The following is a 23,295-nucleotide window of genomic DNA, read 5'->3' as shown; positions in this document are numbered from 1 at the left end:
GTCCAGGTTCAGAGCCCACTGTTAATCCAACCAGCAGTGCTGGTACCCAGAAAACTGTTCAAAGTCATCCCTGGTGTCATAGCCATGTGCACACTGTGCACGGGACAACCTTGCTACCTTTCTCTCTGTCTTCCCTGTTCTAGGTTGACCCTTACGGTAACATCCTCCTCAGCACTCTGGAGATGAACAACGAGCTGCTGGCCACGGACATGATGAGCAGTGTTGGCGACTCTCGAAACTCTGTCATGTCCTTTGAAGGCTCAGGAATCCAGTTCCGCAAGCAGCTGGCCTCTCGGGATGGATTTGGTCACCACCCAACCCTGGACCGCCACGTCCCGCTGACCCACCATGCCGCAGCCCGCAACCGTGCCAATTGCCGTCTCCGCCGGCGGTCATCTAAGCTGAAGCTCAAAATCCCAGACCTGACAGATGTCAGCACCATTGACAAGTGGTCACGAATCATTTTTCCAATCACCTTTGGATTCTTCAACCTTGTTTACTGGTTGTACTATGTAAATTGATGCCTGCAGCCTCCAAGAGAGATAGGGACAGACACTCAGACAATGACAACACAGGAGTGTTGTGGTCTTTTGGGTTTGGGTTTTACTCTTTACTATCATTATCATTTATTCCTTTGATTCATTAGATTTATTCTAAGCTTACTCTTCTCTTTTCAGCACATGTAGAACCACGGAGTGTTGGGGGGGATAAGGGAGAGAAGGGTATATGGGAGGGGATTTGGTTTCAGGGAGGGATGTGTTTGTCTTGATTTTGGTTTCCTGCTGAAGGACTTAAATCATTGTAAAAAAGAAAAAAGAAAAAAAAAAAGAAAAAAAGGAAAAGAAAAAAAAAAGAAAAAAAAGAAAAAAAGACAAAAAGAAAAAAAAGAAAAAACAACAACAAAAAAAAGAAAAGTTTTAAATGGGGGGGAGGGAGATTTAGAGAAATTGAGTCAAAAACTGGTGGGGGGGATAGGTTATCTTCGGCTGTGCTCACTAATGCGCTATCCTCACTTCCATTTCACTACTGAATTTCATCTTTCTCTTCTCAGTATTATATTTTTTTAATCTTTCTTCTGTCGCTGTTCTTAACCCCTTCATGTTTATTCCTTCATGGATTCATGAGATAGTGGTGTTTCATTCTCATGCTACGAGATTTCTCTTTTCTTTTTCTCTCTCCCTCTCTCTTGCTTACAAGCCTAAAAGAATCTTTTAAACCAACAAATAAAAAGAATATTTATTTTGGAAGAGCTGGGAAGGGGGGAGGACAGGGCAATTATCTGGGAGGGAAGGGGCAATGTGGGGGCATAGGGGGGTGGGAGGAGGGAGCTTATCAAAAGCAAAGGCACATTTGCAAGTTGCCTTTTTCCACCTTCAGGAGTCTGCAAGATGTTTTTCCTGTGTGAATGAGTGTGGGGGTGTGTGTGGCGCATCTGTGTGTGTGTGCGCGCGTGTGGATGTAGGTATGGATGTGTGTGTGCAAGCATGTTTTCTGGGGTGGGGAGCTGGGGAGGGGGGTTTTGTAATGTCTTTTGTAGAAAGAGAACTCAGATGACATTTAACCGGCAGTGTTTTGGGGGGAATAGCAGGGTTTTGTTTGCTCATTGCAACTTTGTGAGGTTGGAGGTTGGAATCCCAGCTTGTACTAGAGAAATAGGGCTGGGGACAGTAGATTGTGCAAATATACTTGCTGAGGAGAGAGAGGGCTTTGTGGATCAGCAATGGGATGGAGCCATTGTCCACTGCTGACATCTGATCTAAACTGATTTAGTCCTGAAATGAGGGCTTTTTCCTAATCATTTCCACCCTGCATCTTTCTTACTGAGTTTTGGGAGAAAAGCAGTTACAGGACTCTGAAAACTCAGCCATTTCCACCCTCTACCTGCTCTTTTTGCCAGACAAGGGACTTCACACTCCAGTCCACCAAGTAACCATAGCCTACAGCAAGGTGCAGGAAGGGGTGTACATTGTTTAACTCGTTGTGCTTCAGGATGAAAAAAATCCAGAAATGTTAACTCTTCCCTTTCCTAAGAACTTCAGAAGCAAATACTGGGCTGGCACCCTCTGATGTGTACTGCTTCTATCTGGCCTTGCTTTGTGTCTGTTAAAACATGCGGAGTGTAGAGAAGAGGACCCTGTGTTCCTTCCTGCAGAAGATGCAACTGAGGATGCAGTAGAGTTCTGTGGAGCATCATCCCTCTGGAAGACAATTGTCTTCAAAAACTGGGCAGGCTGAAGGTTGCAATGAAAATGCTGAGCTTGTCAGTGCTTGTGGAAGCCCCTAAGTCTGTAGCAGCTTACATCCACACGCACGTTATTAAGGTACAGAAGGGTAACTTGGCCTTGGATGGCAAGGTCAACTTTTTTCCAAAGGAGCCAGTGACTTTCAGAAAATCACTGAATTATTGGCCACTTTGGCAATCACTGATGATTGATAATCTCCCTTATAATGTTAATAAAAGCCATGAATATAATAAATTCACAAGTGCAAAACTTTAACCTTAGGGTCATTCTGCCATTTCTGGAGTAATGATGAGAACCTTTTTCTTACCTGATAGAGGTTTTTACATGCCAGACACACAGACACAAACACATGGCCTTGAATCCAAACATCCCTTTATTTTCCTGCAAGCATTCTCTTCCTTTTTTCTTAGATCCCATTGTTTGGGAGAGCAGAGTGATCCTCTGAGACCAGGGAAACTCCTGTTTTTGAGATGACAGATGCATCTCATGCACAGTTTCTCATTTACTAATTTATGTCTGTACAGTGCTATGAAAATGTGAATCACTATAGACCTGACCTAGTAACACTGAAGTCATGGAAAGTTTTGTCTTGACTTGGATGAAGTAGGATCAGGGCTCATCAGAGTAATAAGTATTGTTATTTTTATATCAGTAATGTGTTTTATGCATTTTCTACTGGTAGAATCCTAAACATTAGTGTAGAGCATCCATTCTCCTCAGTCATCCCCAATCTCTGTCTCCTTCTGTCATGTTCATGCATGCACACATTTAGTCCAGGCCTCCCTGGACTCACCAAGGTTTTAGCACAACTCTTAAATCAGGCTTAGATTCCTAGCTGCCCTGCAGAACAGTCTCTTGCTGGTTTCCACATTTGAGTGATACTGTTGAAATTGGGTTTTCCCAATGTGGTTGCAGTTTATTGTTGACATGGGTCTGTATAAGAATAAGAGTGAAAATTGAACAGAGTTGGATCATAGAACTAGTGCCGAATCAGGTAATTTTGTCTGCCTGATATGTAGGAATTTAAAGGTTGGCCAGAGAAGAAAGTTACACTTTCAAGTGGGGATTAATTTGGAAATGGCTTTTAAAACTTTTAATGGAAGTCATAAAGTTGTATTTTATGACATCAACAGTATAACGTAGGTGGATATACGCATGCCAGATGGAGGCTGTCTAGCAGCAGGTTTCATTTTTAAGGGGAATCTAACCAGCTGATTGGTCATTAAATAAAATATCTAAACACTTATCCTTTATATATGTGATTGCAGTGTAAAGGGTGGTCAGAATGACAGAAGGAAAAAAAAAAAAAAAAGAGGCAGTTGTAAGAAGCCTGTTAAGACTGGAGGGAGAACAAACGGCCACATGGTAAGAAATGATGAAGCTGAGGGAGATGACTCAGGAACTCCAGTAATATGACAGCTGTAGTAGAAACCTGACAAATCTGTGGCAGGAGTTAGGCACCTGAGAGCTCTCTCAGCTGGTCCCAAAGGCCAGCAGTGGCACACAGATGTGAAGCAAAGCCCAACTATGCTCTTTGCTGCTTGGGCGCAGAGCCCTACAGGGAGGGGGCTCCTGCCAGCCACTTACAGACCCATCCAGCCATGCAGGTATAGCCCAAGGCCTCCAGCAGCTGGAGACCAGGCACAGGGGTGTCTGTGTTTACTCTTTGAGGCTTCAATCAGAGATTGAGCCCAGAATTTCATAGTGACAATCCAAAAGCTTTCCAGGGAAAAAGCACTGCTCAGCTGATTTCTTCACCTGCTGGGATTCGAAGCCAGGCTCCTTTGCTATTGCCTCGGTTCTCTGTTGGCTGGGTTCTCTTTCTTATCAGGAGTCATCCTAGTTTCTCTCTTTGAATGTTTCTGACCTGTCATTGCCAGGCCAGTTTTATTTCATAGAGTCAGTCTTAGTATATCCAGACATCTGGACTATTTGGTCCTACACAATAATCTTTGCCAAAGAGTGTGCGGTCAGGACTTTTCACAGTTCAGGAACTGCCTTATAATTTCTGGTGACAGAGCAGGATGCTTGGAGAACAACTGAGTCCTGTAAGTCAGATGAGTAATAGAAAATGTGGTCCTGGATGAGGGAAGAATGCTGAAGGCCTTTAGACATGCCCTCCTCCGGGACCTAGGTGGCACCTCCATTTTCCCCCTCCATAGCTATGTGTCCACCCCTAAGATAGGCAACAAACCCGTGTGTTGCTTTAAGGTCCAGCGATCCAGAAAGGAGACAGTGGATAAAAAAAAAAAAAGAGATTTGATCAAACAAGGCTGAGAGGTTTCAAGCCATCACAAGCATGAGGAAAGGAAAGGCAGGAGCCTCTAATGCAGTGGGTACAAAGCTCTTGTTATTGGAAAGTTGGAGGAGATTTCCACTCTGCACTTGTGTGCCCGCTGCTGTCCACCTTTGCTTCATGAAGGGAGAGCAGTGGGGAGGAAAGAGTGTGAGCGCTGTTCTGTAGAGGAGCTGCTTCTGGCTTTTGCTGGAGTGGTGCAAGAGGCAATTCTGAGTGGAGCTCGGTTTGTTTGCAGCTTGGGACGGGGCTGCTGCTTGCAGGGTCTTGGTGTTTGGGCAAAGACTTTAACATGAGCGTGATGGAAGCACCAGGCTGCCTGGGGGAGCTGGTCTGGAGAACATTTTGCACCTTTCCCATGCATAGCAGCCTAAGGCAGGCATGTGGAGGAGGAGAAGGAAGGGGAGAAACAGAAATGAAATCTCTCTCAGGATATACATGGCCAACATAACTCTATCGCTTCATTTTCTGATACTGTATAGTGCTGTCACTCAGGGACCTTTAGGAACTAGGACCTTGGGACTGTAATCCTACCTGTCCCTCTCCTATCCCCCCTTCACCTTGAGAATTAAGAACTGAAGAGAGAAAGAGAGAAAGAGCAGAAGAGGAAAATAAGAGCCCTGGTAGCAAACCCCTGCTATTCCATGGGTGAAAGTAAAGCTTTGGTTACTAAGGTAAAAGGAAAACGTATACCTTTATATTCATGTCTTCAAGCATAAACCAGCCCGTAGTGTATATAGGATAAGTTCACAGTGCATGAAACAAACAGGACTATAGGTCTTAACTGGCATCCAGCTTTCTTGCATGCACATCTGACACCATGCCAGCAGCTTATGTCTTGCAAATAAGTAGGGAACCTGCCAAGGCTTGGCACTTCCTCTGTCCAATGGACAGCACATCCACTTCCCAGAAACAGAGCCATGCGGGGAACCGATTGGGCCAGTCTGTTTGACCAGATCTGCTCCAGAGGCCCTGGTACGAGGAGATAAGGGGTGGGGGAGGGAGTTGGTTTTGTTTGCCTTTTTGTGGGGAGGGGGAAGGGGTTTTAAATCTCTGAGCTGTATCAGGCAGAAGCGAAACCTCTGGAGCTGCAGACCAAAGGACAGTGGCTTTAGGAAAGGTGTTTGCTGAAATCCTGAAGGAATGGATGGGATGAGGAAGAGGTGGTTGGTGGGAGAGAGCTGTAACCGCAGAAGCAGAGCTGAATACGAGAGAGGTAGTGAAAATACATGTGCAATACAAAAGGTTTGAAAGGATTAGAGGCCTGGAAACCGGGGACGTGCAGTGAGCCAGACAGGCTGGGTGCAGCTGCAGGCAGCACTCAAGGAAACCCAGCCATGGCAGCAGTCCCTGGTGGGCACGGACCGCAGACTCTGGGAGATGGTGAGGGCAGGAACTGGGAAAGGAGCCGGAGACTCATGGTGCTCTGCTGTCAGAAAGAGCTCAGTCCCTTTAGGCAGGGACAATCATTTGCATCTGGACAATGTTGCAGGAGCTGGGCTGGGATATGCAGGAGAGCTACCGCCATCCCAAGCTGGGACAGCGGCCGAGCTCTGCCCTGGTGTCAGAGATAAGGGAGAACCGGGCAAGAAATGCCATGCAGGTTACCAAATGCTTTGTTGGAAATGAGACTGGGCTTACCAAGCAGGGTGGGATGTCTTTACAATAGGCATGGATATTGGGTCGGGGCATGGGTCAGGCAAGAGATGTGAAATCTATGTGTTGGAAGCAGGACCTAACGCAGATGCTGGGAGGGAGGGAGGAAGGGTGGGAGTGAGGGAGGAAGGGAGGGAGGGAGGGAGAGGAGCAGAGACTGGGAAGGAGAAGATGTATATAGCGTTGGGGCTTGGTTTTTATTTTGTTTGTTTGTTGTTTTTTGCTTTTTTTGTTTTGGGGTGTCTTTTTTATTTTAAAGAAAATATATGTTTTATTTCTAATGTCTTGATGTAAACCAAATAAAAATGGTTCTGTACATTCAGAAGTAAAGAACAGCTGAAAGGTGACAAGTGTAATAAAGAAGCACTGTCCTCCAGGCTGGTATGATAACGCATTTCCCCAGACTTTTCCCACAGGGGTTGGAGGGCAAACCTGTGCCTGTGCCTGCACAGAGGTGCAGCCTGCCGGGATGGTGACCTTACGGCTGGTGCCCTGATCCACCTCCGAGTGTAGTAAAGAAGAGGTGGGCAGGAGAGGTGGAAGTGATGGTATGTAAGTAACTTTTCAGTGTTTGATCCCACCATCCCTGAGGCCAATGGGAGGAGGCTGTGTATTAGACCCTAATCTCTTGCACATATGGTCTCTTCCTGGAGAGCCAAACTGCACTATGCCTTACTGTATCCTGGGATGTAGTAGCGAAGGGGTGAGGATGATATCAGGTATCACTTGCATAATGAAGTAATGCAGGTGGAGTGAAGGCAGTATGAGCCTGAACAGTCTTGGAGAAAATGTTGCTGCTGCTGCTTTCTGCCTTGTGACTTAGTGTAGGGTGACAAGAGCTGGGAAATGCCCAGCTGCTCAGAAGAGTTACCAAGGAAGCCCTTGAAGTTGAAAGATTTATCTTAAGACCCTTTGCAATTCGATAGACCTTTGCCTGTGGGTTCCCAGCTGTTTGGGAAAAGATGGTGAAGGATGGGTTTGGAAGAGATAATACAAAGCAGGGACCTTGCATTAAGCTTTGCTATCTGTTTTAGTGGCCATTGGCCTTGCAGTGACAAATTTTTCAGCAGAAGAAGTACAGAAGGTCAGAAGTACAAATGAGTGGGCATTTGTGTAGGGCATTGATTGAATTTGGACTGAGGTACACCTGGTTTCCGTGCAGTTTCAAGTTAGCAGAAATGAGTGATAGGGAAACGCAATGGATAATAACGGTGGTGGGTCTGAGACCTATTGGTAAACCTCTGTATTATAGTCCATCTTTGCCTGGACTGGGAGGAGTGTCAAAGGTGAAAAAAAAAGAAAAAAAATGTCAAACTGCTTATCTGTTTTATCTTAAGCTTAGTGCTTTGGAAAAGCAGAGAACAGTCTTGCCTCCATGGGGCAGAAGTGTGGTTTCTGCAGCCAATAAATGTTGTATTGTTTGTATTATTGCAGCAAGGATAAAAGAAAAATCTTTGCACGGAATTCAAACCAGAGGGAGTCTCAGTCCTCTTAGGAACGGCCATTCTTCAGCAGTAAGGCTTCTCTTCACTGTAGCTGCCACTCCAGCTAGAGTGCATCAGTACGCGGCAGGCCGCACAACCCTGACTCAGCCTTGAGCAGCCCAGGCAGGACTGGTGGGTACGCAAGGACAAAATAGGAAGGAGATGTGTGAGCATGAGTTTCTGCACCCCATTGTGCTCTAGACTAGAAAGCCCTGGGGAAAAAAAAAAAAAAATTTGTTCCAGCCAAGAAGATTATGCTGTCATCATCCCATCTAGAGACACTGAACCTGCCATTCCACATCTGTTCTCAGCTCTGGGCTGTGGGCTGCCCACTCCCATCTAAAATACCCAAAACTTGTCAATGCCAGAGGTAGAATGAACTTACTATTATTGAATATGTCTGACAAAATGGAGAGATGAGAGATGGTAGCCCCATTTATGATGCAGGGGTGCACATTTTATCATTTGCACATGCTGAGCCTGGCATTCATACCAGCAGACTTTTCCCCTAGAAAGGATGAGATAGCAGAGTGGAAAGTAGTATTGTTTTATGAAGAGGGTGATGATTTCTCCTCCAATGTGTCTTAAACAGAAGATGGTATTGTTTTGCCTTCTGTAAAGGCTGATTGCCATATTCAGATGCTGGGTCCAGGTTTTATTTGGGGACCTCAATGGTCATCCTGTGAATAGAGTATCCAGGCAAGAGTGTGGAGATCTTTTCCCTGACTTTCTCAACCCTCTGAATGTGTCTTTTAACTCAGTGTGCTTCTCTGGGCAGGCTGTCATATGGCTCATGCTGCCCAGCTGCATAGAAAGCCCAGGTACTGCTGAGCCCAGAGGGGAGGACTTGGGGACAAACGGTCTGGGAGATGCCAGGCCAGCAAGGAAGGAAAATGTGGTCGCCTTTGGTGTCATGCAGATAGCTTGTGGGGATTGAGATGGTAAACGTCCTGCTTTTCAGCGTGAGGAAGGCACTGGCTCAGGATTGCAGAGGCATTTCTCTCCATGGCTAACCTCCACTCGTCTCTGCAGAGGAAGGAACTGCCCCGACACATGCCCTGCCCCGACACATGCCCTACCCCACACTGGGAGGGACTCACTTGACCCCACTCAGTCCTTAAATTGTTGTTTTTATGTTTGCTGACAGGGGATGGTGGATTTGGTTGATCTCTCCTTTCACACCACCACCCCCTGGCTGTGCCAAGGGCTGTGAGGCCTGTAGCGCTTCAGCACCAAGCCTTGCTGAGGCAAAATGGCCGTTCCCAGTGAGACTGGAGGGGCTCAGCGGTGACTCCTCGCTGCAGCGGTGACTGTCACACAATATCATGACATGTCAGGCAGGAGTCCAAAGAGGAGGCACACCTTGTGAAAGAGATTGTGCTGGTGTAGGCGGTGATGGTTAACTTTGTTTCTCCAAAGGTGGTGGCCTACAGGACCCAAAGTTCTGGGGATCATTGTACCACCTGCCTCAGGGACACCTGGGGACCCATTATGGATGCTTTAAACAGAAATTTGTCCTTTGCTAATGCAGCTTCCAGGTCATTAAAGATCTGACCAGACTCGTGCCCCACAAATTTGGAAGCAGAGAGAGGGGAGACATGTCCCAGGGCCTCTTAAAGGGGGAGACTGGGCAGAAAGAGTTTCAGGTCAAGACTAGGTGATGTTGAAGAAAGTGTTTGGGAATGGGGGGTGAGGTTGCCCCAGTCTTTTCCCTCTCCCATTTCAATTGCACTGAAGCAAAAAAGAAATGGGCAAAGCAGAGGAACAGGGTAGGACTCAACCCACACCGTGCCCCAGTCCAGCAAAGCCCAATCCTATGCTCACTTCTGAGCAGAGGAGCAGTTCTGACGACTGCTCATCTGCTTAAAACCATGCATGGATCCAACATATTCACAGGGCTGGGGCCTATGTGCTTGACAGACCAAAAGAGATGATCTTTAGTGAGCAACCCCCTAGAAAGGTTCAGCAGATGCCACAGAGAAGAGTTTTGAACACCTGGGAAGATGAATATCTAGATGCTGGAGAAGAAAATGGAAAAAAAATGTAAATAAAGGAGAGCCTCGAGAATTACCAGAAAAGTATCACCGTTTGGCAAGTATATGTGACCTTGGTGGCATGACCATTGTCTGGTCTACAGTATTTTTTCTTTCCATTGCCTGGCATGTCATAATATTGTGTCCTTGTGTGAAATCACATCCCCTTCCAGAAGTGAAACTTGTTTCTGAAGGACAAATGCCCACTTGCAATGTGCTCACCCAAAGGAATGTTATGCCAAGAGGTATGAAAGCAAACAAGATTAGACCTCTAAGTCTGGGGCATCCTTCCCAGGAAAATGTAGACCATTAATGCCAATGTATCATCCTCTCAAACTCCACTCATCCATCTTCCCTTCAAAGATGAAGAAGCGGCAATGTCTTCTCTAACTGGGGACATCTTATGTGGCCAGAATTTCAAACAAAACCTAACTGAACAACAATGACAACAGAAAGGGAGATCAATGGCAATGTCGATATATTATTAAAGGGACTGCTGTGAACCATCTTGACATACTCTGAGTGGCTGCGTTGCATCCTGTACAGCGTTACAAAAAAAAAAAAAAAAAAAAAAGCAACAATGAAAAAAAAAACAGAACACCCATTTTTATGATCTTTAATTTGCATTTTCTGCATGAAATAAGACCTTGATCCTTGTCTTTTTTCACAAAAGCAGATTCTGCTTTAAGTAATGTAAAAAAGGAAAGAAAATAATGTTTCTAGCAAAGTGATTTAGATGTAGAAATTTTTGTAAAAAAAAAAGGGGGAAAAAGAAAAAAAAGGGAAAAACAACAAAGAAATAAAATAAAATGACCTAAAGAGCCATCTTTGTCTACTCTAGAGGTGGGAAGGTGTGATTGGTGGGTGGCACTCTGCTCTCAGGGCTGTCCTGTGTCAGTCGGAAGGGAGCTGGAGCCCACACCGTGCCATGGGAGGGCTCCCAGGATGGGCGTGCTCACCAATTACTGCCGGGTGCTTTCAAAAACTGTCTCCTTCCATCTTCTTGCAGAGAAAGTGGGCAGGAGGGCAGGGAGAAGGATAGGCAGGGGCAAGGAGAATTGCCTTGCTTTTATTTTGGGGTTTAGTTTGGGTTATTCCTGTTCCTGCAATGACAGTTTTTGAAAGGCAATGATGAACAAAAGTAAAAACAAACTTGAAAATAGTTTACAATTTTGTACAAACCATTATAAATATTAACAACAAATGTTTTTAAAAATGGTCCATACCAGTGCCAAACTAATGTAACGTGTACATTAATTTCTTCTTTCTTTCTTTTTTTTTTCTTTTTGACAAAAAGTGTTAAAACACTAAAGGTATTTCATTTTTTAACAAATGATGTATGTGGACATAAAATGTACTTGAAAGCTGTTAATTATCAATTGGTTAGGAATCTTTCTTGGGCCTTTGGGTTTGCTTTCTTTTTTCCTACCCAGAACAAAAGTAACATATATAAAATACAATCTTTAAAGGAGAAACACTCAACTTTTTTTCTGCTGATTTGAATGTAAGAAATGTCCATTTTCAAGGCACTGTCTTTAGGCCAAATCTGCAGTACTGATCTCTGAAAAGCAAACAACCTTACCATCCAGAGCTCTCAAACTTGTCCTGAACTGTGCAACATAACTGTTATGATGTCATTTAATATGTGTGTCCAAAGGTGTGTGTATATTGCTAAGACTTAAAGTTTTCTGCATACCCAGGTGTCCTGCTGGGTTGCACCAAGAGCTGGGATGCACACAAGCTCTATGATATTGCCTAGAGCAGAGGGGAAAATTAAAATAAAACCTCAGTCTTATTTTTCCACCATGAGGTGAGTAACTTACCATGATTTTGAGGAGCAAAAATCATAGATTACAATTTCAAAGGCTCTTAAGCCCGATTTCCACAAGCAAAGGAAGTACTCAAGTATTTCTGGACCTTGCCACTGCGGAGGGGGGGAATGCGTGGTCAGCTGTGACCATGGGTGAAAGAAGGTAGCTGGCTTTGAATGCCTGCTTCCTTGTGGTGCACAATGATGTTGCCACCCCACATTCCCTTGCCACAGCTGCACCAGGTGTCCATGCTCCTTCCAGGCGGCGTTCTTCACAGGTCGGTCTGCTCTGCACCTCTGTGGCTTTGCACTGCAAGCATACAGCTGAGGAGTAAAAACACAGGGAAATGAATACTGCAGGGATGCTGGTGGTTCTGCTGGTGCTGCAAATGTCCTTCCTCCTGGTAGAAACATCCTTGATCCCCTGAAGCAGAGAGACGGTGCTTTTCCACTGTCAAGAAGGGAGGAAAAATGAAAAATTTACATTCTCCAGCTGGGCATTCAGGTGCCTGTATTTCTTCTCAGCCAAGACCTACTGCCAGTGGGATCAGAGTGATGAGAATTCAGAGGATGAGAAGTCAGAAAGAAAAAGTCATGTTAGAAGCTGGATTCAACACTGAACATGTGAAATCCAGTCCTTTTTCCCCTCTCCAATCCCAATCATAGAATCATTAAGGCTGGAAAAGAGCTCCAAGATCATCTAGTCCACCTGTGCCCCTACCACCAATATTACCCACTAAACCATTCAACCTTTCCTTAAACACCCCCAGGCACAATTAGTTAAATCAGATTAGTTCCAGACTCTGTAAGAATGAGCTGACAATGAATTACCAACTTTGTGAGAGGACAGCCTCAGTCGAAGCTCACTACTGCCATTCAGCAAACTGACTCAATGATTTTTGGCAGGTAACGGGGAGGAAGGTTTCTTTTTTGCCATTGAATCTTTTTTTTCACTGAGTCCAAAGTCCACAGATAACATAAAAGCATTACCTTATTTTCTTCACATGTCACAATTCAACTTCTAGAGCTCTCACATGCCTTGAGGACAGTTCTTGTGAAGCCCTGCTGAGCTGGGAGGCTGCCCTTTCCCAGCATAGCCGTGGTGGTGGGGTGGCCCTGACTCTGGCTCTACCAGCACCCACATGTTTCCTTGTGCCCCTCTGCCCCCCTCTCTTCTTGAATTTCCTTCCCACTGTCCCCACATTTGCTTAAAGCTAAAGCTTTTTGAAGCCAGACACATGAGCTAGACATCCAATCCTCAGTCTTGGGTGTCCAAACACTTGAGGGGCTCAGCCCTTCATGGTTTGTTCCCCAAAATCAGAGATGAGTGGCTCAAACTAAAGAGAATTTGCCTACCAAGTAGGAAAAGTAAAAGCTAACTACCCAATATATTTGAAACAGGAATAACAAGTGGATAGAGTCTGCAGTGTTTATGCTTAAGTAATGGGAGAATAAGGCAGAGGGAAGCAGCACAATAGAAATCCTTTTGAGCTGTGATGGTGTTACAGTTCCTGCTAATCTGCCACTCCTGAGAGCTTCTGTGATGTTCTTTTTCCTCCTGCCTTCATTTTATTAAAGAGATAACTGTGTATATGTTTAGCTACTGGAAAAGCTACTTCATCTTCCTGTCTCATTTAATTTGAAGTGAGATTTTAGCCCTGTTAATCTCACCTTGCCTTCCTGTTCTCTTCTGTTTAATCTATTGTACCTTGGGTTTCCATGGCAAGATCTCATACTGCAACAGGGAAAAGGCTTTAATGATTACTTCCAGTTGTAGTTCAGGAGAAGATACTAATAACCCCTTCACATCCATAGGCAGTCTTCAGGGGTCAGAACTGCCCAAGATAACTATCCTCTATCCTGTTATAAGGAATATTTTGTCCAAATTAGAATTTCAGCAATTTTACTTTGTTAATCCATATCCTTAGTAAGCAGCACCAGTATATACCCAGCCTTCCTGGAAGCCCAGATAAGATAGGTTTGCAGCAACAAATACGCCATTAAATTAAATACCTGTCTACCTCTGTTATGGGTAGTGAAAGGACTTCTGTTGCTAACACCAGGGATATTGTTAGCATTAATGGTGCTAATAAAGCTATGAAACATGCAAATAATGGTAGAGCTCCACATTTTCTAAAGCCATTATGTGATTAAAACAGCCAAGTTCCTCTGATTTGTCAACGGTTTGGGCATTTAAGTTGTGCAATAGTAATACCCAAGGTTTTTAAAAACATTAATATCATGTTCAGACTGGCTTATTCTGGAAATTCTCTTTCTGTTGGAAAGAAGAAATCCTCAAGATCAGTTCTGATAATACCATGTATAATACCATGATTTCACTTTTCTTACAGTTTTTGAAAAGCTGTAGATTTTTGGAGGAAAAAATAAGAAAAACCCACACATGTTGTCCAGCCAGTTGCCTTGTGAAATCTAACCTAATAGACTTTGTGCTGAAAAACCCTTGGAAGTCTCTCTGCCTGGAGAGAAGGAGCTGAGACGCCTCAGCTGCAGCCCAGCCACGTGGTTTGAGGGAGCCTAGGCATTTTGTGCTGGCTGTTCAGATCATGCGGCTTTCCCCTAGACAATACACTTCTCCAAACGAGGGTGACGCTGAAGCAGCTGTCTAAATCGGGCACTGTGTCAACAGTTTAAATATTAACTGTTCCATGTGCTCTCACCAGCCCGTGGGAAATGCACTATCAGCCAGAGGATTCAACCTTGAATCCCTCACATGGATTTTTCCCCCCAAACAGAGCTGTTCAGTTACAAACAGCCTGGAGATAGCTCACAGACCCTTCCACAACCAGCTCTGTCACTCCATTTCGTACACCAAAAGAGCTATGTAGGGAGACAGGCCTTTTCCATGGCTGCAGGGTCTGCTTGGGCAGGCTTCTGCAAACACAAGGCAAAAGAAACTCAGCATGCCAGGATGTGCCTGCTGAGGGGCTGAAGGCTCCTCCTTCATGAAGCTGAGAATCTGTTACCTCCCAGACAGGTAGGTCTGGGACCTTTGGCTTCTAGGCCAAAGAAAAAAGAAAAAAAATGAAATAAAATGAAAATAAAATAAAATAAAATAATAGAATAAAAATAAACCTCCAGAGGAGCTCTTGGTTAAAAAATGTGGTTTATATAAGCTGTTCTTGACACTGGTTTTGTATGATCACCTCAGTTTTAGGAATGAAAATTTGACTCTGATGAGCTGTATGTAAAATATCATTCTCATTCATGTTGTGTACTTACAGGTCCTAAATCAGTATTTAGATGAGCTTCCCTAAAGCTTATTGCACTGTATCAAGAAAGGGCCTAACTTCAGCCTGTATTCATTATATGGAAAAAAGATCTACACATACCTTTCCCTTGTATTTGCACTTGGGTGACAACACAAGTTCAGATTTATCCATCACACCACTCTCTTAGATCTTGTCAAGTAAACGTGCATGACCAATTAGAAAATATAGTTCACTGAAATAAGAAGCAGTATCAGCAGATATAGCAGACATGAAGCTGTGCTTTTCATGCTCCTGGTCCAAAATCTCAGCTATACAGACCCTCAGGAAAGAACTCTCTCCATGCAGAAAAAGCCAGCTTCTGGGTGGGAATCAAACCCCTCGTGGCGTGATGCAGAGCCCTCAGCAGAACTGCTTGGAGATGGCCCATCTACCATGTACCCAGTGCCACAGGGTAGCTCCATCCTCACCCACCCACATCCTCACACTGTATATTCTCTCACTCTGTGGGTTTATTGGTGAATGATGAGTGCATTTTCAACTGGATCCCTCTTTCAGTTGCTATGCAGAGAAGCACCCTCCTCAGGGAGCTGTGAAGATCACAACGGGAGCTGCTGCCCAGTTTGTTAAAATTCTGAATTTAGAGACAGACGCTGCATGTACAACTGGAGCCTCTTTTTAGGAAGGGGACACAAAGTCAGCACTGCAGAGCAGTGCTGGTTGCGCTCCTGCTGGAGCAGGAATTGCTGCGGTGTCTCGGTTCTGCACCTGGACATCATCACCTGACGACATCCCACCCCTGCCGTGCACCTGCAGGCAGAGCCTCTGGCGAGCCAGTTCTTCTGCTTAACATCGGATGACCAAAGAGGACGCACAAATAGTATTACAATTCCATATTTCTATTTCTGGTCTCCGTTCCTTTTCCCAAAGGCAAGCTCTTTTTACTTTTTTCCTCTAAAGTTTGAGCAAAATCCATTCTGCCATTTTGAAGTCAGATGAGTGAAAATGAGCCAACTTTAAATCAGAGTTGCCAACTGGTTTAATTTGATTTGGTGAATTAATCATGAGCCTAGTTCTAAGTCCTTCAAAAAAAGAAAAAAAAAAGAAAAAAGAAAAAAGAAAAAAAAAACCACCACAACCTGTTCTTCGATTCATGGGAATACATCCAGGGCTGTGTTTGCAATTAAAAAACAAAAAATAAGTTTCTGTCATGGAGACAAGCTCTCACTGATGTGACTGCTGGAGCCTGTTATCAGAAGAAAAATTAAAGGAATCTGCCATTAAATGTTTATTAATCGTGTAATAGCTTTTAAACTATAGGTTAAAAAACATTAGGTCAAAAACAAGATTTTGGGGAACTGAAAAGGCAAGTAACTAATAACTACTGAATATGTGTCCAACAGTATTTTTGTACCTATTCCTGTAGGTACAAACCAATGCCTGTCATCATTCAAGAGGCATTTGGACAATGCCCTCATTAATAGGCTTTATCTTTTGGTTAGCCCTGAAGTAGTCAGGCAGTTAGACTAGATGATCTTGGAAGGTCCCTTCCAACTGAACTATTCTATTCTATCCTATCCTATCCTATCCTATCCTATCCTATCCTATCCTATCCTATCCTATCCTATCCTATCCTATTCTATTCTATTCTAATTATCTCCTGAGGTCCCTTCCACTACAACATACATATATGTGTACACGCGCACACACCACAGAATTTAACTTTCGCATCTGGGACTCTCTGAACAATGCTTCTAATGAGCTTCGCTGGACAAGGAAATGTCTGTAAGTTATCCAGTGGAAGCAAGAGTGGCAAAGTGTTTGAGTACTCATTTTTACATTTTTTTTTTGATGAAGTTTCTACTTGGCTTCAAGTTATGGAACAGTGATGATGATTCACACTACGGGAGCACGTGGATGCCCCGGGAAGTATGTAAGCAGAGCAAGAAGGAACACCCAAGAATGGTAGAGACAAGAAAAATAGAAAGTAGATTCGGGTCTCCAGATTCCCTGTACTGTATCCACTGGTGCACTGCAGAATCAGAGAGGGTTTGTGGTCTCACTAGGGAGTTTACAAGGATTCTGCTCCAGAGAAGAGCCTGCTCCCCCTCCAGTGATGGTGCGGGAAGAGGAGATAGGGTTGTTACCACATCAGCCCACTTTATTCACTGGTAGAGCTGTCCAGCTGGAGTGGGGGGAAGCACTGCACTTCCTTGGAGGCAGGATACGGTGTCTGCTGTGTGAGTCAGGGGGAAACTCCTACAGAAACCTATTATAATAATATGAGTACTGCACTGGTGGAAGCTGTTGGGCACTCTGGGTCACCCTAATGGTATGAAAAAGTTATCCACAGAATGGCGTCAAGAAGGATAAAAGGGAAGAGGATGTTTCACCAATCTTCTTCCTTTCCTATGTCTTTGCACACGTACTGACCCACTTGCCACCATGCCATCTTCCTAGACAAAGTCATGCAGAAATGTTGGGATAGTGAAAAGCATCTTCACAGACCTTGGAGTTGAGTGAACAGTGTTTTTACAGAAGAGGCTTCTTTCCCTTCAGATCACCACCTTCTCATGATTGCTTACAGCAGGGAGGGGGTCGATGCACACGCAGGCAAAAGAAAGATGAAACTGCTCACTGCTGAAGGAGTCTTTTGTAATTTCCCCTCAAACATGCCAAGTAACTTTTTTTCAAAGAAGGTCATTCACAAGAAAATCCCCTTCCATATGCAGCTCTCTGGAGCTTGCTAGATGTTTCTGTACTGCTCATAAATCACACAGGCAGCTGTTACCATCAGCATTTTCCTTCTCCCTTGAAGTACTAGCAGCAGCAGCAGCTGCTGAGCCTGAAGTTAATTTCACAAATTAACCTGAGATTCCCTCCACAGTCCCAGGACTGCAACCCTACCTGCTCCACGCACCATCCTGGGGGGACTGAGCTTGCAGACTCAGCACTTCTGCAAGCTTTCAAGGAGGAGGGGAAAACCTGAGGATGGGGAAACCTCAGCTGGCTAAGTGTTTCTGCCAGAAGGCAAATGGAGAAGACAGGATGCATTATAGAGCAGCAAAACACAGAGGAGAAATAAAAATGAGAGAAAAGCTCCTAAGAGTATGAATGAAATAAAGAAGAGATTCATAGTTACCAGAAGAGGACAAATACTGCAGGAGGAAGGAAGGAAGGAAGGAAGGAAGGAAGGAAGGAAGGAAGGAAGGAAGGAAGGAAGGAAGGAAGGAAGGAAGGAAGGAAGGAAGGAAGGAAGGAAGGAAGGAAGGAAGGAAGGAAGGAAGGAAGGAAGGAAGGAAGGAAGGAAGGAAGGAGGAAAAGACAGACAGACTGGGGCCACTGACTTCTTTTTTTCTTTTTTTTTCCTTCCTTTTCCTTCCTATGGGGCTAAAAAAAGAATTAAGCCTTCTGTATGAAATGACTGATTCAGTGTAAAGCCATACGCTCTTTTCCCACCCTTCTGTGAGAATCACTTCTTTACTTTGACTGACAAAAAAATAATGTGTTTGTGTGAGCACAGCCCTACTTAGAGGAAGAAATGAAACTTCAGCATCATCCACAGTTTTGGGCTTTGATATTCTTGAACACAATGTACTAAAAGAAGGGCCCAAGCCACCCCTTCTACAGAAAGGGGATATGTTTGGGATGCATATTTAACCATGCAAAGCGTAATGTTGAGTGAGGTTGAGCACCTGCAGAGTAGGAACTGGCAGAGCCGAGGTGACACCGTGCATCCCTTGTTCTTGTGATGACCAGAGAGAGGAATTTGCTTCTGCGTGAGCCCTGCTGCACTGGCCCTCTCCACCCGGCTGCAGGACCTGAGAGGGATGTGTGCTTGAGGAGATCTGAGCCCTCACATCTACTTACATTTCTGCTTCCAAGAATTGCTCTTAGGTAAAGAACACTCCTGCCTTCGATTAAAAGAACTAATTTACAAAGCAACAATAAGCAAAGAAAACCCTTCTGTACAACAGTCGCAGCACCTCATTGCTACTGAGCTCAAAAGACCAACTTGACATTTCGTGTTGGCTCCTGTGCTGAAGCAACAGGAATAATGGGGACCAGCTGAGTGCAGGCGGACCTTCAGTCCTCTGGGTCCTTCAAAAGCCAGCAACCGTGAGAGGGGCCGTGGTTACCCCGGAACAATGTCCTGTCATGAAGCTCGGGGGTAAGAGTCATTGTACCCTTCAAACTCCTCTTCACAAGGAGTTCCCGATATAATATCTCATTAGATTCCCGCCTCCTATCTGCTTCTCTATTGTCTTCTTTAATAAATATGTTTCGAGCCTCTGTTCTGATCTTGCAGAGTTTTCCCAGTTCTTTTTCTCTTCAATGTCTGTTCAGGCTTTCTCCTTGCTCCTTCACGGAGCGTTACTGGTCTCATAGCTGTAGATCCACACCTTGATCCTGCTCTGATACATCCCCTGGCACCTTCAGATGTCGGAGATGACATCCTCTGGCATCTTTAGGACCTAATGGAGGGATACTAAGGCAAAGAGCATGCAGCTCTATTTTTGATTTTCTCTTCACACATCCCCTTCTGCACCGTTCTGGTGCAATTAATTAATTAATCCCCTGCTACACATGCTTCTGCATAATGTTGCTTTGGTGACGTTAATTAAAGTGGTGACAGATGCCATAAGTTTTGGTTTGCATCCTGTTTTTACCTCGGGTATCTACGGCTGGAAGGAGAGCACCTTAGCTCCAAGCGGAGAGCTGTTGTGGTAAAGGGGTGTGTGGTGGTTGTTTCTGGTGGTGGTTTCAACCACCTCAGGAGGCCCAACGCTGTGCCTCTGCACAGTACTGGAGAGAGGAGACCATTCTGTACAGGGGTAGCTTGCGGAGAGGCTGCTTCCTGAGGGTTGTATCAGTTAGTGTACGTAGCTACACACATCTTGATCTGGAGCTAAACCTCCGGGAAGCCTGACTCTGACGCTTGGAGTGAACCCACAGTGCTCAAGGCTCAGGCTGTGCCGTGTACCCTGCTTTTCACAGAGGACTGAGAGCCCATCTTGGGTCTGCATACTCTCTCTCTGATTTAATTTGGTCCTAAATAATTTTCATAGTAATAGGATGAGAGGCAGAATTGCAACAGAGGAAATTCCATTAGATAAAAGGAAAAAATTTCCACGGGGAAGGTGGTCAGACACCAGAGCACCAGCTCAGGTTGGCTGTGGCACCTCAGCACCTGGAGATGCTCATTGCTTGATGGGACAGGGCAACGCACCTAAGTTAACTTCACCTTAACGAAGGTGGTGTTACACAGGTAACCTGTGTTACTCAGCGATGTTGTGAACTGTATTGGCTCCTGCCTTGCTTTCCTCTGCTCCTTGCCCCATGCTGCCAGCTTTGAGTGCTGTCCCAGCACCACGAGGTGCCAGGACCGGGGTCAGACCAGGGGAAGAGCCCGGGTGTGCAGGCACAGCTCGGGAGCAGGACTCAGTGAGGCACGCTGAGCTGGAGGGAGGACAGCAAAGCTGAAGAACTGCCTTTATCAGCTGTCTGTGTCCAGAGGCCAAGGAATTAAACCAGAAACTACACAAATGTTGTAATGGGAACTGGGGAGTGACTTAATCAGCGGGAATTAGCTCTGGGGTTTGTCACTTCAGCTTTTTGTGTTTGGAGTGATTACAATTAAAATGCAAAGATCTGACTGCTTAAGTGCTCCATGCTAATTGGGGGATCAGTGAGCTTTCTTTTCCTTTTCTCCTCTAATTTATTTTAAGGCTTTGTTTCCAGTGCAGAAAGTACGGCAAACCTAAGGATTTGAAATGAGGGAGAGAGGTGGGAAATACCAAATCAAAACTGTGTGGGCAATTCCTCCAGATCTGGGGAGAGAGGGAAGCACCGGGCTTTCCCCACAGAAGGAACAAATCTTTGCAAAGGGGTACAGTCACCCTGCTTTCTTCTCCCCTAGTTACTTTTTAAGCTCTAGTTGAAAAGCTCTGGGATTTAACTGAGTGAGATGGGTTGGTCAAGAGTGTGCATGTTTTTGCAGCTAGTGTATGGGCTGGGCAAAAGCACTCTTCTTCACATAGAGCAGGCAGGTTTTTTTGTGAATTTTTTTTCACTCTTGGGTGTCTTTTCAAGGGCGAGGTCCCCAGTTTTTGGAGAGAGCAGCTGAAGAGCTATCACACTGATCTTTTTATAGATATGCTCTCATACAAGCAGCTAGCAGCCATGGCTGGCATTCGTGCAGTAGGATGCTGCTGCTCTGATGGTGTGACCCAGGTTGGCTGCTGGACCCCAAACCCTTCTGGGGACAGCTGCACAGCAATTCTGTCACCGCTTTGCTTCCAGGCCCTGACAGGCCCCTGCTGGCTGGCCCGCAGTCAGCCGGGCACGCAGCAAGTGCAGACAGCATCTGTATTTCCACTTGGGTGGGTGTCTCAGCTGGCTCCGCCAAGCACTGGCTCTCGCTGGGGGTGCCAGGGTGTGTTTGGGGTGACAGAGCCAGTGCTTACAGCCAGCCAGAGCAGATGGGGGGGCTGGAGCAAGAACCACGTGCAATGAAGTGTGGAGGGATAGCGGGAGAAATGACTTTATGCATACAGCTCTCACATCCCTGTAGCCTCCAAGGCAGGGAGAGCAGGGGTGAGGAGGAGACACTGGGGTCGCCCTCCTGGGCCAGACCAGGCGGGGTGTTCCACTGGATGTCTTCGAGCTCTGCAGCACAAAGTACTTAAATGTGCTTGTAAGGGAAACCTAACATGGCAGGTCATGAAGGCCAGCCTGAGAACATCCCCAGCCTGCACAAATGGCGAGAATATTGCTTTCAGAGAGGACACTTTTTGCAAAGTGCTGTTAATTTTTGTTGCTGTTAAGGGTGGAATAGAGAAGGGAGCGTTTTGCCCCCAAATGAAGGTGAAAGTGGAATTCCAGTTCCTGGCGCTGAGGATATCTTCTGACCACAGTAAGCCCATGTGACTTCTCCTTGTGAGGGCTGGTTCCTTATCTCAAAAGTAACTGGGGCAGGAAGACGGGGTTAGCCTCTTGTGTCTCACTGCTGCCCGATGAGACACGCAACTTGAGCCACCAGCACTTGTTCTATTTAGAAAGAAACTGGGGGCATCCCCAGAAGCCAAACGGTGCCTCTGTTGTGAGGCTTTGGGCTCAGCCGTTGCTGGCACCGAGGTGCTTCTGGAGCCAGGAGGGAGAGCAGCCGCTCAAAGAAAAAGTCAGTTTCCTTGTTCTCCTGACAAACGAATTTAAATTGGACCAGAATTTTGAGTGAAGCTGATAATAGCTGTGCTATTTTAATCCATCCGTGTCTCCCTTGCCTCAGCATCAGCGCCGACGTCAAAGGCTGCTCAGCCAGGAAAGACCCCGGCTGGATCTCCTGGAAGCTGGCGCTCGCAGCAGCAGCTCGGGAGGGCTGCGATGCGCAGACGGCTGCAGCCCTGTCTCTGCTAATTGGCTCTGTTCCTCTGGATGCTGCTGGTTTATGCCCAGCACTGTGAAGCCTCCGCAACTGAGCAGAAAAAAAATGTTGAGGAAGTTTCCTCCTGCAGCAGCAAATCTCAAACCCATGGAGCCTTGATAAATAAATAAGGATCCACGTTCTGCTCCCAGATGTCACTGTGAAAAGGCAGAATAAGTTCAGTGGATGTATTCCAAAGATACTAGTGTCAGGGAGAGCTAAATTTAGCCTGAATGGCAGAAGAGGGAAATGGGATGCTTTTGCTCACCGCATTGAAGCATAAACATAATTTCCCATGTGAAGTTTTATAGTGATCTTCTGAAATATAACAAAAGGAAGCCGTGGCTCCTCAGCATCATTTCTTTCTTTAGCCGCCCGTTGCTGATGGTACCAGAAACGAGACATTACCTACGTGCAGCACTACAGAGGAGCCTGTCTTTGGGACTGTGAAAGCCCCACGCGTCCCGGGGGGGCTCCCTGACATCAGCAGTACAAGTCACGGCACAAAGAACAGCAAACTGAAAGACCTGCCGTGACCCTGCCCACAGGCCCTTCTGCCTAAATTGGAACCCCATCTCTTGTAATACTTGAGAAAAATCTCTTTTTTCCATGAATTAGGGCAAAGCCCTCCTTGGTCTTTGCATGAGGCAGATCAGCTGAGTACAGGAAAGTTGTAAGAAAGGCAGAGGTAATGTGGTTTTAATTCATCAGTTAATTTTTCCTTGTAACTTGCCCCCTTTCATTTCCAAGATGATTTTTCTGAGCTCCGTTATTTTTTCCCTTGTCCAACCTAATATTTAGCAGAAAGTTGTATAAAATTAAATAAATAAATAGCATAAAAGCCTGCAAACAAAACAAAACAACAACAAAGGAAAACAGTGCAAAAGAGTTTCTTTGTAACCAACTTGATGGCAGCATCTGTGGAAATGAAATATTTAGCCCAAGATTCAGTGCTTATCCTTCTGGTGCCAGCTCTAATCTGAGCCACCACATAAGAAAAAGAACAAACAAACAAAAAAAATAGTCTAACCTTTTCCCTTATGATGATAGCTTCAAAGATGTAAATTCAGGGCTCAGAATTATCATAATGAGTTTCTCTGCGTGTACCAGATTGTTCGGGGGA

At 45.3% G+C, this 23,295-nt stretch overlaps 1 protein-coding gene and 1 long non-coding RNA gene across 4 annotated transcripts in view; both read left to right on the top strand.

The window, feature by feature from the left end:
• LOC310880876 (gamma-aminobutyric acid receptor subunit beta-4) overlaps positions 1–10,218 on the top strand; it is a 74,683-nt gene extending 64,465 nt beyond the window's left edge. For all 3 annotated transcript variants that reach the window (XM_083797331.1, XM_083797330.1, XM_083797332.1), the window contains one exon: positions 144–10,218. In XM_083797331.1, the coding sequence (XP_083653457.1) occupies positions 144–521 (378 nt within the window). In that variant the 3' untranslated portion in view covers positions 522–10,218. The remainder of the gene's footprint in view (positions 1–143) is intronic.
• A 9,811-nt stretch (positions 10,219–20,029) lies between these two features.
• LOC310880755 lies at positions 20,030–23,003 on the top strand. The gene is made up of 2 exons (XR_014571902.1): positions 20,030–21,665; positions 22,038–23,003. It is a non-coding gene; the product is annotated as an uncharacterized lncRNA (long non-coding RNA).
• The last annotated feature ends 292 nt before the right edge of the window (positions 23,004–23,295 follow it).

This window comes from Anser anser (assembly GCF_964211835.1).
Source record: "Anser anser genome assembly, chromosome: 13".
In the NCBI taxonomy this organism is placed as follows: Eukaryota; Metazoa; Chordata; class Aves; order Anseriformes; family Anatidae; genus Anser; species Anser anser.
The sequence above is the reverse complement of the archived record's forward strand: the minus strand, read 5'-3'. Positions and strand labels throughout refer to the sequence as shown.